At 39.9% G+C, this 15,605-nt stretch overlaps 1 protein-coding gene across 1 annotated transcript in view; it reads right to left on the minus strand.

Annotated features, from left to right (window-relative positions):
• GRAMD1B (GRAM domain containing 1B) overlaps positions 1-15,605 on the minus strand; it is a 295,766-nt gene that overhangs the window by 197,894 nt on the left and 82,267 nt on the right. Inside the window, exon 2 of the mRNA XM_042782193.1 lies at positions 12,302-12,379. Coding sequence (XP_042638127.1) covers positions 12,302-12,379 — 78 coding nt within the window. The remainder of the gene's footprint in view (positions 1-12,301; positions 12,380-15,605) is intronic.

The raw sequence follows: 15,605 nt of genomic DNA on the forward strand, positions 1-15,605 counted from the left end.
TCTGTTCAAATTTTCTATCATAGTCTGTGTTAGTTTAGGTAAGTAGTGTGTTTCTAGAAATCTGTCCATTTCTTCTAGATTTTCAAATTTGTTGGAGTACAGTTCTTCATAGTATCCTGATATTATCTTTTTTTATTTCTGTTGGTTCTGTTGTGATGCTGCCCAGTTTATTTCTTATTCATGTTATTTGTATTCCCTCCCTCTTTGCCTTTGTTAAATTTGCCAATGGTTTGTCAATTTTATTATTTTTTCAAAAAAACAACATCTAGTCTTGATTTTTTCTGTCTTTCTATTTTCTATTTCACTTATTTCTGCTCAAATCTTTATTATTTCATTTCTTCTGGTGATTGTAGTCTTTTCTTGCTGCTCTTTTTCTAATTATTGAAGATGTTGGTTTAAGGTGTTGATTTGGCTTTCTTCTTTTTTTGATGTGTGCATTTATTGCTATAAATTGGCCTCTGATCACTGCTTCTGGTGTATCTGAAAGATTTTGGTATGTTGTGTTTTCATTCTCGTTTGATTCAGGAATTATTTTATTTCACTTGTTATTTCTTCTGTTACCCAGTCATTCCTCAGGAGGGTGCTGTTCAGTTTCCATGTGTTTGTTCTTTTTCCATTGATCTTCCTATTGTTGATTTCCAATTTCATAGCATTGTGATCTGAGAAGATGCTTTGCAGTATTTCAAAATTTATTAAGGCTTGCTTTATGGTCTAACAGATGATCTATCAAGGAAAATATTCCATGTGCACTGGAAAAGAATGTAAATTGTGCTGCTGTTGGGTAAAATGCTATGTAGATATCTATAAGGTCAAGTTGGTGGATCGTATTTGTTTAGGTCTTCTGCATCTTTGTTAAGTTTCTTTCCAGTTGTTCTATCTTTCATTGAAAGTAGTGTATTAAAGTCTCCTACTATGACTGTGGAGTCATCTATCTGTCTTTTCAATTCTGTTAAAGTCAGATTTATGTATTTTGGGGCTCTTTCATTGGGTCCATAGATACTTATTATGGTTATATCGTCTTGTTAAATTGATCTTTTAATCATTATATAATGTCCTTCCTTGTCTCTTATGGTGGTTTTTATCTTTATGTCAATTTTATTAGAAATTAATATTGCCACTTCTGCTCTTTTTTGGTTGCTATTTGCTTGATATATCTTTTTCAATCCTTTGATTTCTAGTTTACTTTTGTCTTTACCTTTAAGGTGTGTCTCTTGCAGACAGCATATTGATGCGCTATGTTTTCTTATCCAGTCTGCAACCCTCTGTCTCTTGAGTGGTGCATTTAATCCATTACATTCAGTGTAATTATTGACAAGTATGAACTTGTGGCTGTCATTTTGTTATGTGTTTTTTCATGGTGTTCCTGGTTTCTTTGTTCCATATTGGAGCTCTGGTGGCATAGTACCTAACGCATTTGACTGCTAACCAAAAGGCTGCCAGTTCAAACCCACTGTGGTGAGCTCATTTTGTTTATGAATCATGTCATAATTTCCTTTGTTACTGTTGTTTTAGTATTTGCTAAATATTTGTGCTTGTGTCTTTTTTATTGTGATGTGAAGGTTTATCATTTTGCTTTGAGGTTACCCTGTGATATAAAATTTTCTCCCCAAGTTCAGAACAGTCCATTCTATCTTGCAACTCTCTTGACTTCCTCACCATTTGGAAATTCTGTAACTACATTATTTTTTCCCTCTTTTTTTTTTTTTAGAGTTGTCCTCATTTGCCAATTGTTATCTCTGGTTTCCTGTCTTCAATTTTGTAACCTTATTTTACTTTGGATACTTCCATAACTGGGTTGCTTTCTGGGTTATGTCATCATGTGTACTAATGGTCAGTTGTTGTTTGCTATTATTGGTTCTCTGTTCAAAGGACTCCCCAGTATCTTTTGTAAGGTTGATCTGGTTTTAATAAATTCCCTTAATTTCTGCTTATCTGGAAATAATATCTGAGGGATAATTTTGGTGGGTATATAATTCTTGGTAGAAAATTTTTCTCTTTCTGGGTTTTATATATACTGCCCCATTACTTTCATGTCTGCATGGTTTCTGCTGAGAAATAAGAGCTTAGTCTCATTGGTTGCCCTTTGTAGGTAACTTTTTGTTTTTCTCATGTGGTGATGTAATGCCTAAGGCATCTGACTGCTAACCAGAAGGCTTGCGGCTCAAACTCACCAGCCATTCCTTGGAAGGAAGACTGGGCAATCTACTTCCACAGAGATACTGCCTCAGAAATCCAAAGAGGAGTCACTATGAGTCAGAACCCACTTGACGGCAGTGAGTGTGTTTGGTTTTAGAGCTGCTTCCAGGATTCTTTGTCTTTGGTTTTGGTGAATTTGATGATGATATGTCTTGTGCTTTCTTTTGCAGTCTATCCTGTTTGGGGTTTGTTGGACTTCCTAATTGGATATATTCTCATCTTTCATCATATCAGTGAAGTTCTCTTCCAATAAATCTTGGAAAATTTTCTCTGTGGTTTTATTTTTCTCCTCCTGTTCTGGAATTCCAATTACATGTAGGTTATTTCTCTTGATGGTATCCTACATGAATCTTAGGCTTTCTTCATTTTGTTTTAATCTTTTTCCTGACTGATCCTTCCAAAGAAGTATTCAGGTGGTATATGTCTTCAATCTCATTAATTCTGTTTTCCATTGATTCGATTCTACTCCTTTGCCCTTTCAATGTGTTATCTATTTCTCAAAATTTAGTATTAATCCTCTGGATTTCTATCTGTAGATTTTGTATCATTTCTGATTTTCATTTAGTTTGTCGTTTTGTTCTTGTATTTTCTTCCAAAACTGTTGTAGGGTTTTGTCTGTGTTTTCCTTGATGAGTCTCTCAATCTCTTGAAGGTACCTAAATATAATTCTTTTGAATTCCTTATGAGGGAGTTCCAATGCTGTTTCTTCTTGAGAGATGTGTTCTGGGTCTGTATCTTGTTCCCTTGTTTCTACTGCTTTATCTTGCTTCTTTGTGTGGATTGTGATGGTCTGTTGTCTACGAGACATTGTGACTTTGTTGTATTTATATTTAATTGGTGATTGTATGTTGAAATGATTTGCCCAAGATTTTTGTTTTTTGGTTTTGTTTTTGTTTTTTTTTTTGGATGTATCTGAGTAAGCAGGGTACTATCCTCCTCTATTTGCTAGTTGGCAGCACTTATGCACTCATCATCGGTCTCCTGGTGGTTATGATAGAGAATGAGAGTGGCTGCACAGATCTCTGTTAACTGTTTGTGAAGAACAGTTAAGGAGGAGTCAGGCTTTTATTGGTGGTCGTGCATCTGCACCAGTTGGTGCAGAAGGAAGTGGTAGCCTTCACTCAGTAAGTGGAGCTGCAGGAGATGTAGCTGTCATTGGGCTGTATGGGCATGGTTGCTGTCTCCCACTCAGACAAAAACAGCTATCAAAAAACCACCAAAAAAAAAGTAAAAGCAAGAGGACAAAAAAAGCACACACTTCACAAAAACATAGGAACGATCACCAAAAAGAGAAATAAAGAAAAGGGGGGGAAAAAAAAAAAAAACAGAAGAAATGCAATAAAGCCAAAAGATATATGAATAAAGGGGAAAAAAAAAAAAACCACAATATCTGGGGAACGGGGAATAAGAGAAAAAAGGGAGAATAGGAGAATAATGAGGGAAAAAATGGGTAAAATGCAAAAAGAAAAAGAAGGAATGGGGAGAACCACAAGAAAGAAAAAAGTGGGAACCAGGAAAAAGAAGAGCAAAAAAGCCAAAAACTAGAACCTTTCCAGTCCTCAGTGTGTCATATGTCTTGCTGTCCCTGGCAAGTGGAGCCTATTCTTAGGTCTCTGGGATCTGAGAGAATGCTGTTGCTTTAAATATCCAAAATGGTCGAACCTCTTGTAAACATTCAAAATGGCTGCACCCTCCAAGCAGCCAAAAGTCCACAGCTTGGTTTGTCTCCTTCACTGTTTCCCCTTTTATTCTCCAGCCACCAGTGTAGTCCTCCAAGCAGCCCCTCTCTAGTAGGGCCGATTTTTAGTTTAATTCTTAGGCCCTAACCCACTTGGCAATACCCAAACTGTCCATGACATCAGGATCACTGACAGTCCACAAGTCCATATGTCTCCTTTTTTGCTGTTTTTGTGCAGGTTCTTCTACTAGTCAGAGGGTAGTCCTCTTCTATATCCTTCCTTTCAAAGCTCAGGGCTCCAAGATTATCTTCTATATCTGTGTTAATTGGTTCCATTTTCCTTTGTTGAAGAGGGTCTGTGTAGTTTGTCTGCCTATTCCACCATCTTACTGGAATTCCATAGATAATGCTTTTATGTAACCATGTGGCAGGGACTACTTCCACACTAATCATTATACACAAACATACACAACATTCAATCCTCTCAACAACTCTATAAGGAGTATACTATTATTATACCCATTTATGGACAAGGAAAGTGAAGCATACAGTTGAACTTACTTGCCTAAGATCACAGAGTACATGGTAGAACCAAATCACAACTAGGCAGGCACTGAACATCTAGACTATGCTACCCAAGCTTGAAACCTGAGGTTCACACTAGACAACCTCCCTAAACCCAGATATAAGTGCTGCTAAATCAGCCTCCCAAATATCTTCAATTGGTTCCTTCTTTTCCGCCTCTACTACCACTTCGGAAAAATGTCACCACACTAGAAAGCCTTCCTTGATGACCCAACCTAAAGCAGCCCCAAGCTTTAGTCTACTATATCACCTTTTTCCAGCTTCTTTCATAGCTCCTGTTATTACTGTTTTTGTTGTTGTTACTATTGTTTTGTGTGTGTGTGTGTTTATTATCTACATCCCCTCACTAGAAAGTAAGTACCATGAGACGATAGACAGTGGTATTTCATTCGTAACTGTACTTTCAATGCCTGGAAGAATAGCTGGCATATAGTATATGCTCAATAAAGATTTGTTAAATGAGAAAATGGATGGTAATCCATTACCAGTTTCTCTCCTTGTGTATCTGGTCCAGTCCTTACCTGCTAAATCAATCTCCCACACTGAAGCCAAAATGATTTTTCTCACAAGCAAATCTGGGAGTGACCTAGGTATCCCCATTCTCAAGATTCCTCAGGGAGTATACATGATTTATAAATAAAACCCACTCGTCATCCTGGCAGGACCTAACATGATCAGACACCTGCCTACCTGACCCAGCATGATTTCCAGTCACTGACTAGCTATCCCTGTCCTAGGACACGATGCTCTAGCAAAACTCAAGTAGTTGAAGTTTCTGAGCATGTCTGGTTTTCACACGCCTCCACACTATGTACAATTTGTTCCCTCAGATGGGAATGCTGTCCATGTGACAAACTCCTACTCATCTTGCAGCTCTCAGCTGAAGCACAAGCCCCTCTGTGGAGGCTTTCTGGACACCCACCCCAACCCCACCCCAGCAGAGTAGCCGTATAATTCTTAAGAGAATCTTTTAACTGCACTGAGCCTCATTTCCTAAACTCTAATATGGAGATAGAATTAGGCACATAATAAGCACCAAATAAATAATGTCTTGAAGCACTGGCGGCTCAGTGGTGTGTAATTCTTGCCTTCCACGTGGGACACCTGGGTCTGATTTCAGGCCAATGTTCCTCATGCAAAGCCACTACTTGTCTATCATTGGAGGGTTGGATGCTGCTATGATGCTATGATGCTGAACACGTTGCAGTGAAGCTTGCACACTAAGATACTAGAAAGAGAGGCCTGGCAGTCTACTTTGAAAATCAGCCAATGAAAACCTTATCAAGCACAATGGTTGATCCTGTTGTACATGGGGTTGCCACTAGATAGAAGCTCACAATAACAACAATACTTGATTATTTGTAAATATGTCCCACCATAAGACAATAAAGCTCTTGAGGGGAAACACCGGCCCTGATCTATTTATCCTTTGTGTCTATGTCTGAAATTTTGCAGATGTTCAATATTATACATGTTCTTTCTGTCTCTCTTTCTTCAAAGACAGAGGGTATAGATCTGATAAGAAACTGAGAGTAAAATGTCATGATAGCCAAAATCAGGGTACTAGCAGCTACCATTCATTAAGCACTTATTAAATGTCAAGCTCTTTATATATGTTATCTCATTTATTCTTTATAAGAACATGCAGTGGACATTGGAATTCTATAAATGAGGAAAATAAGGTCGAGTGAAACTAAGTAAATTGCTTTTACAAACACCAGTTAATATAAAATAAGACAGTATTCAAAACAGTCCAAAGTGTTTGCTCTTTCCAGTACACCTCAGTGCCCAGCAGCAGGAAGTGGGCTCCTATCCATCTTTGTAGCCTGGACTCTGGCAGGCTCCCTAGTACCTTGTAGACATGTAATAAAACTTTGTGGCATGTATGCCTGTGTACAGGAACAGGTATTTGGATGCCTGGTCTGGCCCAAGATCCAGAATGCCCCCAAACTGCCTTGGCACTAGCACTGTGTTATCAGTCTCCCCATCCCTTCAGGTCTTTATTTTCCCACCACTGACAGATTTCCTAGTCAATTGAGACCACACTTCTCTTGCAACCAAACGTTGTGAGCATAAACTGTCCTTAGTAAAACAGCTTCTTTTTCTATACTGCTGTCTGTGTTTGAAAGTTCTTGCCATTAACATGACAAAACCAGGCGAAAGAAGGGCTGTTTATGCACAGGGAGACAGCTCAGGGGGCAAGAGTGCCTGGAGGGATGGACACAGGGAAGAGGTAACTATCGGAAGCAAGGGGAGGGGAACTGTTGCATTGGGGTAAATTGCAGTCAATGTCATGAGACAAAGTGTATGTGAACTGTTGTATGGAAATTGAATTTGCTCTGTAAATTTTCACCCAAATCACAATTTAAAAAAAAAATGCCAAAACCAAACTCACTGCCATTGAGTTGATTCCAATTTATAGCAACCCCCACTGGATTTCCAAGTGGTAAATCTTTATGGAAGTAGATTGTCCAGTCTTCCTTCTGCAGAGTGGCTGGTGGGTTTGAACTGCCAACCTTCTGGTTAGCAGTCAAATGCCTTTGGCACTACACCATCAAAGCTCCTTTCTATACTGCTGGCTTTGTTTGAAAGTGCCTCCCATTGGATGACTTTATTTAATCACGTTTGGGGGACTTGAGAAAACCTAACAATTGTTCCAGTTTGTCATGAACCTCGGAGCTAGTGGGTTTTCAGAGTACTCCCGGCTTCTTCACCCAGAGAAGCATGAAAATGGAAAAACGTCCCTGCTATTCCATTACACACACACAGACACACACACACATTCATTGGGGAAGTTACCTATTTTGCTTAATATGGGAAACCTGGGGGCAGAAGCGGGCAGTGAAATCCCTATCTCTGAGACAAATCCTCATTTATCAATAATTTGATTCTTGTCTTAAAGTCAACACTTTTCCTTTATGCTCAGAAGACAACTGTCTCTCTGCACCCATCTACCCTCTGACTTTGTCATGGCTCCAAAGATCATCATTAGCATGTAACACTGACATAAGAAAAATAAATTCTCAGAAGCCCTTGGGTTCAGACACTATATTGAGGCATTTCACCCACTGCTGTAATGTGGACATTCTTTAAGCTACAGAAGAGCAGCTATTTTGTTTCTAAATACTATATCCATTCTGAGCCTTGTGTGAGGACCATAAAGAGAAAAAGCAGTGCTTCATTTAACTAGTTGAAAGTGCATCTTATACTGATGGATTATAACACTGATTTTTACAACAGGAAAAGTCAATGTTATATTTTTGCCTACTCTTATATAACCATGTTTCATCATATATTTGAACACATGTTTGGAAAATCAGGAGCAACCCAGAAAAGGGCCCTTATTAGCCATTAGAACCTGATCAATCTCTGTCCATGACAATAAGACCTGTCCTACTTGCTTCCCAAGGTCCATGGGTGGTGCAAACTGTTAACCACTCAGCTACCACCAAAAGGTTGTGGCTCAGTGGCTCTAACCCACTGAGGGGCACCTTGGAATACAGGCCTGACAATCTGCTTCTGAAAGGTCTTGAAAACCCTATGAAGCAGTAGACAGAGCTCTACTCTGTCACATGCAGTTGCTATGAGTGGGAATCAACTTGACAGCAACCAGGGCTTTGAACTGGTTTGAATCAGTTCAGTCATGGCAGACAAAACAAAACTGTGATGGACCAGAATTTGCAAAATATGGGTGCTTAGTAGGAGCTCTGGTGGGGTAATGGTTAAGGCATTTGGCTGTTAACCAAAAAGATCAGTGGTTCAAACCCACCAGCTGCTCCATGGAAGAAAGATGAAGCAATCCACTTCCATAAAGATTTATAGCCTTAGAAACCCAACAGAGGTCGCTATGAGTCAGAATCAACTGGAAGGCAGTGAGTTTAGCTTTTTTTTTTGGTTTTGGAATAATAACTGGAATGGGAAAAATTATAGGTCAAAGCCCTGAAATGAGAGACTCAGAAGAGACAGGAGCCTGATGTGGGATGCTGGATTATTGCCAGGACTAGGGAGGGAGCTCTGGTGGCATAGTGCCTAAGGCATTTCACTGCTAACCAGAAGGCTGGCAGTTCAGACCCACCAGCCACTCCTCAGAAGGAAGGTTGGGCAATCTACTTCTGTAGTGATACTGCCTCAGAAACCCAAGGAGGGGTCGCTAAGAGTCTGATCTGAATCAATGGCAGTGCATTTGGTTTTTTGGTTTGGTAGGGAGGGAGCATGACACAAATTCAAAGAGGTGTGGTCAGCTTCCATCTTTGAGTAGGGCACCATTGTTTCTGATTCTGCCAGGGTAGAGATTTGGTTGTTATGCAGCATATATGCTGCCCTTATTTTTTAAGAGGAAAATAAGTTTCTAGCAGGGCATCAGCTTGTAATTTCCCCTGTTTAGTTATCATTTCAGGCATCCATGTTTTGCAAATTCTGGTCTGTCCCAGTTTCATATCATCAGCCATGACTGAACTAGGAAGAATTGGTCCAAAGCCCTGATGGTAAATAACAACTACTGTAACTACTACTACCTGCCTCCCAGGGAAGTGGCAAAGAGTAAATAAGATGATCGCATGTAGGATACACCACCATTACTGCCAGGTGCACTGCTAATCAAACAGGCCAAGAGTGGGGCATAAGCCTGATCACCACCCTAGGGTTCAGATCTCACCAGTTGCCCCAGGCCAGGACATCACAGACTAACATCTGAAAGGCCTCCGAGAGACTCTTAATTGGGTGGAAACATATTAGAGGAAGGATTAGGTGCAGAGTGTAGGGGTTTGTTCTGAGCTAAGGCTGAGTGATTAATTAGTGCTCTGGGGACAACTTGTTCTCTCCAGGAGAAGAAACCCACTGGCTGAGAAGAGAAGAAAGGCTTCATTCAGAAAGTCCATGGTGAGCACACACAGAAGAATAATCACAGGAAGTGTACTTCTGATCAGAGCCCTGTCCATTCCCCACAAAACAACATTCATATTCACCAAGAAGCACTTAGGGAGTTGTGAGTGAGCCAGAGGCAGGAAGAAAGGACAAGGGAAAAACCTTAGAGGGTTTTTCTAGATAGAGGTTTGGATGGAAGATCCTTTGCAACATTTCATTTGGTTGGGGGAGTTGGCAAAAAGGGGGCTAGAATATAATTTATAACAATGTACAATCCCAAATAGTAAATAATAGGCAGAGCTCTTTCTAGTTAGCAAGCAACCATGTTCTAGAATAAGAGTTGACGTTGTACTGAAAAAAAAAAAAAACATATTAGGGTATGTGCAATTCAGGACTTACTAACATCCTGCCTACGAATGCTCCAAGAAACCAAAACAAAACAAAAAACAGTTGTCATCAACTCAATTCCAATTTATGGCAACCCCATGTGTGCAGAGTAGAACCTAACTCCATAGAGTTTTCAAAGATGTGACCTTCCAGAAGCAGATTGCCAAGTTGTTGTCTTGAGATGCCTCTGGTTAGTTCAAACTGCCAACCTTTCAGTTAGCAGTAGAGCATGTAACTGATTGCATCACCAGGGGACTATATGTCCCAACTAGCAGAGCTAATATAAAGTAAGTTTACTGGATGGCAATCAAACAGCTGTTAGAAGAGGAACAACCATGAATGTCATGTTCAAAAATGGATGGAATGCTTACCAGAGAGGTTTGTAGCACAAGCTCTGGGAAAGATGTACTGGGGAAATTCTATGGTCCCTTGTAATCCAGAAAGTAAAGAGAGTGTAGCCACTCCAGCAACTAAGGGAACTGACATCAGATCATAAATGACTAAGTATGTTCACGAGAATGATCAGTCTTTCCTCTTGTGGGCCCCACAAGGAGCTGAACCATTAATTGTGGTTAATAATGAGCACAAAACTGAGAACTAGGGCAAAACTCAAAACTCTGTAATCTAAAGAGATAAGAATTGGATAGGTCTACCCTCTTATCTAGGGCAGGAATCCCTTTTACAACACACTATGTGGCTTTTGTTTGAACATTTCTACAGAGGAACTTTGGGCAGCCTGTTCCACTGCAGTACAGCTCTAATTACTCAAAAGTTCTTCCCTATCCTGAGCTGAAGACCTTTTCACTGTAACGTCTATCCCTCTAGTTCTACTCTCAGGCCTTCAGATGTTTAAATAGTGTTGTTCTAGTGATAGCCAACCTCTATCTTTTTTTTTTTTTTTTTTTCCCAGGCTAAACCCTTTTCCTTCAAATAATCTTGTAATGATAAGGTTATTATCCAGATCTCTCTTCTCTGGACCAATTTACCAATATCTACCTTCAAATAACTGGGAAAATACACCAGGTATGTTCAAACTAGTGCAAATTGCAGTGAGACCTTTTTTGAATCAGTGCACCACACTTTCACAGACCACTTGGTAATTGTGTCATAGTACTGGCTCCTATTGGCTGGTGACTAATGCCCTCAAGTTCTTATTCACATGAAAACCTTTCATATTAGGCTCCTCATGGCAATCCTATGCTTAAGAAATGAATCCTTTCTAATATAAATGTATAACATCACATTTTCTTTTTTAAATAATATAATCTTGTTGGATTCCACCCTGTTCTATTCAAAATAATACTGAATCTTGATTTAATCACCAAAAGTACTCTCTATTGCTTCTCATGTGGATGTCCACCATTAGTTTGATAGATATGGTGAAAAAAAAAAAAAAACTTCTACTTTTGTGAAAACAACCCAAGAGTCCATCAACAGATGAAGAGAAACAAAATGTGATACATACATTCATTGGAATAGTATTCAGATATAAAGAGACTATGACATTGATGAGCCTTGAAAACAAAATCAAAAAAGTTAGAAACAAAAGGACAAATACTGCATGATCCCAATTATATGAAAAATCTAGAATAGGTAAATGCATAGAAACCAAAGTAGATTCATGGTTACCAGGGACTGAGGCAGGGAAAAATGGAGAGTATTGCTTAACGGGTACTAAGTTTCTCTTTGGGGTGATGAAAAGCATTTGAAAATGGATAACGGTAATGGTTGCACAGTATGGTGAATGCAGTCAGTGTCACTGAGTTCTACACTTAAACAAATGGCAAACTTTGTTATACAGATTTTATCACAGTAATTTAAAAAATAAATTAAAAAACAACTACTTTTCATCCAACTTGTTGATAAAAATAGTAAACAAGGATAGACCAAAAGCCCTGTGATACACTAGGTGAAACCTCCTTTTACTCAACATCAATACAGTCAACTTTCTTTGGGCACAGAAGTTTAATTTGCTACAGCAGATCTACTCCCCCTCTCTCGACCATTCCCTAACAGTGGTATCTCATAGACACTACATGAAGCAGACCCTGACTAGTCCTCATATCCTGAGTGCCTACCATACTCTCAACTCTTTAAACTAGCTCTGAGGAGCCTCAGTATTCTCACTGCAGACTATACATCCAACCTCATTCACCATAAACCTCCAACACATACAATCCACTCCAATCCGGTCAGAGTGGTATTCTGATGTCACACATGCTATATACCATGTCATACAACCTTCCTTGGGTACAAACCATGCTTTCCCCTTCTGGTTCATACTGTACTTAACCTTTAAGGTATGGCTTAAGTCCTAAGTCCACCATGCAGTGCTCCCAACAAAATGGTTTCTCATATACTGACTTCTCCCCTTACTTGGACATCAAAGGCCTTTAGAATAGGTACCTCTCATTTCTTGGATGAACATCTTGTCTTTCTACTCAATCTTCAAGCCCAGAGGTCTGTCAATTTCCTATTTCTCTTCAGTTTCCCACAGCTTTGGCATGTGGTAGAAGCGCAACCATATTCAAACATTTCACCCCACCTCCTCTCTTCTTTGCTTCCTTTCTCTCCCTCCTCATTTGATCTTACCTTTCCTCCCGCACTCGAGGACTCAGGAACCGGCTCGAATCATCATCGTGGCTGCTTTGCTGGCTACTCTGCTGGCTGCTGAGGAAAGATACAGGATATAAACTGTTAACGCTCAGCTTCTTTCTCAACCCTGGGGAAGATTATGTAGACATCAAGTGGACAAAGACATGGGGATTTCAACATTTTAAAGATAAAAGTTTCCCCAAGTAAGCTTAGCATAAACAGTGTACAGGTTGTCCCCAACTTAGGACTGGGTTCTGTTTTGATAACTGCCGTTAAGTTGGTTCTGATGTAAGTTGATTACCTGTTTGTTGTTGGTTTGTTTTTTGTTTTTTTTTTTTTAGTTTCTATTATTATTAGTATTCGTTTTTGGAGGTTGGTATGAGAATCATCACATCAGCAAATTATGCACTGCAACACTGTATGCAGTACATATTACTAACAATAGGATGTACCAAAAAAGAGCAGTCATAAGTATGGTTCAAGGTAACTTCAAAATGTCTAGTAAGTTGTAAATCGGGGACTGCCTATACTGACAAATGGCATAACCTTGGTGAAGACTCCATTCCCCCACATCTAAAGGCTGTCCATTGCTAGCAAGAGAGAAGAGAAAGAGCCTAACTCTTAGCCTTTCCTCCCTGGCTCTAACTCAATGAGCAAATGTCTCCTGCATTCTCTGCACTTGGGTCTCTTAAATCTGTCCAACAGGATAAAAATCCCATTGTTCCCCAAACTCATCCACTCCACAGACTCACAAGCAAATCTGAGGGTGGGAAGGGGAAATCCCAGAAAAGTAAAAGGCTTGATGGGGTCCTCTGGTTTCCTCTGCATACAATGGGGGCTGGGCTGAGGAGCCTGAGGGGTAAAGAGGGAACTGAGGGTGGAGTCCTTTCACTGTATAAAGCCCTTTAGGATTTACATTTTGGTAAAGTGGACTTTAACTGCCTTTCATCTTCACTCCTGGCTCACTGGAGAGAAAAAAAACCCATATACCTGATGAATAAATATTTTGTTAATTGCATTATGCAAGCATCTGACAGTTTAGATCGGGAGTCAACAAACTACAGCCCAAGGGTCAAATCTGGAGCTGTCTGTTTTCATATAACCTGTGAACTAAGAACAGGTTTTGCATTTTGAAACAATGGGAAAAAATTTTTTTTAAAAAAGAAAATTACATGACATACAAACCAAACCAAATGCCACACCCATCGAGTCAATTCCGACTCTTAGCGACTCTATAGGACAGAGTAGTAATGTCCCATAGGGTTTCCAAGGCCATAAATCTTTATGGAAGCAACTGCTTCATCTTTCTCCCACAGACCAGCTAGTGGGTTTGAACTGCTGACCTATTGGTTAGCAGTTATGTCACCAGAGCGCCTTACAGGCAATCATGTGAAATTCAAATTTCAGTGTCCATAAATAAAGTTTTATTGGAACACACTATGCACATTCATTTACTTATTTTCCATGGCTGCATTTGTGCCACAAGAGCTTGAGCAGTTACAACAGAGGCTGCATGGCCTGCAAAGCTAAAAATATTTACTATCAACTCTTTACAGAAAAAGTTTGGTGACCTCTGCTTTATGCTCCAGGAACCATTGACTTTACTCATCATAAGTTTCCATTAACATACAATGAAAAAGTTAGGGAATGGACAAGGGTAATGTTTCAACAAGATGAACTTAATGCCACTGAACTACACATGTGAAGACTGTTGAACTAGCTAATGTTTTGCTATGTTGTTGTTGTTGTTATGTGCTGTCGAGTCAGACCTGACTCATAGCGACCCCTCTTTGGGTTTCTGAGGCAGTACCACTACGGAAGTAGATTGCCCAACCTTCTTTCCAAGGAGTGGCTGGTGAGTTTGAACCTCCAGCCTTCTGGTTAGTCACTATGCTACCAGAGCTCCTAATGTTTTGTTATATACATATATATTTACCACAATAAAAATTTTTAAAAATCCCATTACCAAAAATATCACTATAAACAAGATTCTAGTATAACCAAAACTGATTCCTTGTTCTGGTGGATTGTCCACCACAATAAGGTGTATTGATCTCTAGAAAGCATACCCCTTAAACTAGATCCCCAGGAGACTGGAAAGCCTTCAAACAATCTGTGGAATAATTGCTTGCCCCAGTGCCTGCACGTCCTCAACCAGAAAAATATATGACTTTTGTGATCATACTCATAACCATGCTCTTATGCTCTTCCAGGAAGTGAATGACCTTAAAACTTAGAAGCAATTTACACCAAATTTTCAGACACACATACACACACCCACACACCAAAAACCAGAACATCACCATACACAGAGCTGCCAATTTGCTTGGCAAAGCTAAATGTGCACACAGTCCCTTCATCTTTACCATACACAAAGCCCATCACTTCTACTTTACTGTTCTGATGATTTGCCAATTAAAAACTTAAAGTAAAATTCCCAACAATTTTGCTGACCCCTGGAATATCTTACATTAGGATTGACATGTTCTATGTATCAAGGAGGAGCTCTGGTAGCGTGGTGCGTAAGCACTCGACTGCTACCCAGACGGTTGGTGGTTCAAACCCACCAGCCATTCCACAGAAAGAAGGTTGGACAATCTACTTCTGTAGTGATACTGCCTCAGAAACCCAAGGAGGGGTCGGCTCTGAGTCGGGCCCGACTCGATGGCACGTAACAATAACAAAAACATGTATCAAGGACCCTCTTATATACAACATGGGCAACCCACAGATTATTGGGACTCAAATTCCAAAGCATATACAGCTCCAGAGGTGAGCATCAAGAGATAAATCCAGTCTACATCACTGGCAGCACCTGTGAGCAGTAGAGGGAGGGGTGTCTGAGAACCCAGTGATTTACCTAGTCTCACAGCCTAAGAGCTTACCAGCCCAAATGACCCCAGTCAGTGCCTCTTCCCTAAGGAAGAGGTCAAATTTGACTCAATTTGAGCCAGGCTGTGCAGGTCCTTCCCACCCACCCTACTTTCCCACTGACAATCAAACTTAAACCTAAAAAACCAAACTCACTGCCACTGAGTTGGTAAATCTTTATGGACTTTATTGCCCAGTCTTCCTTCTGCGGAGTGGCTGATAGGTTTGAACTTCTGTCTAGCAGTCATAGGCACGATGCCACCAGAGCTCCTTATCAAACTTAAAGATGAGCTAATAAAAGGTGCTCTCAGAACTAAAACAATCATCTCATGGTTTGCAAAACAATTCTAAGTAGATATTATCACATTGGGAGCTCTGGTGGTGTAGTGCCTAAGGCATTTGACTGCTAGCCAGAAGGCTGGCAGTTCAA

Source organism: Orycteropus afer, unplaced genomic scaffold (genome assembly GCF_000298275.1).
Source record: "Orycteropus afer afer isolate SDZICR_OR568_19922 unplaced genomic scaffold, OryAfe1.0 scaffold00258, whole genome shotgun sequence".
Taxonomy (NCBI): Eukaryota; Metazoa; Chordata; class Mammalia; order Tubulidentata; family Orycteropodidae; genus Orycteropus; species Orycteropus afer.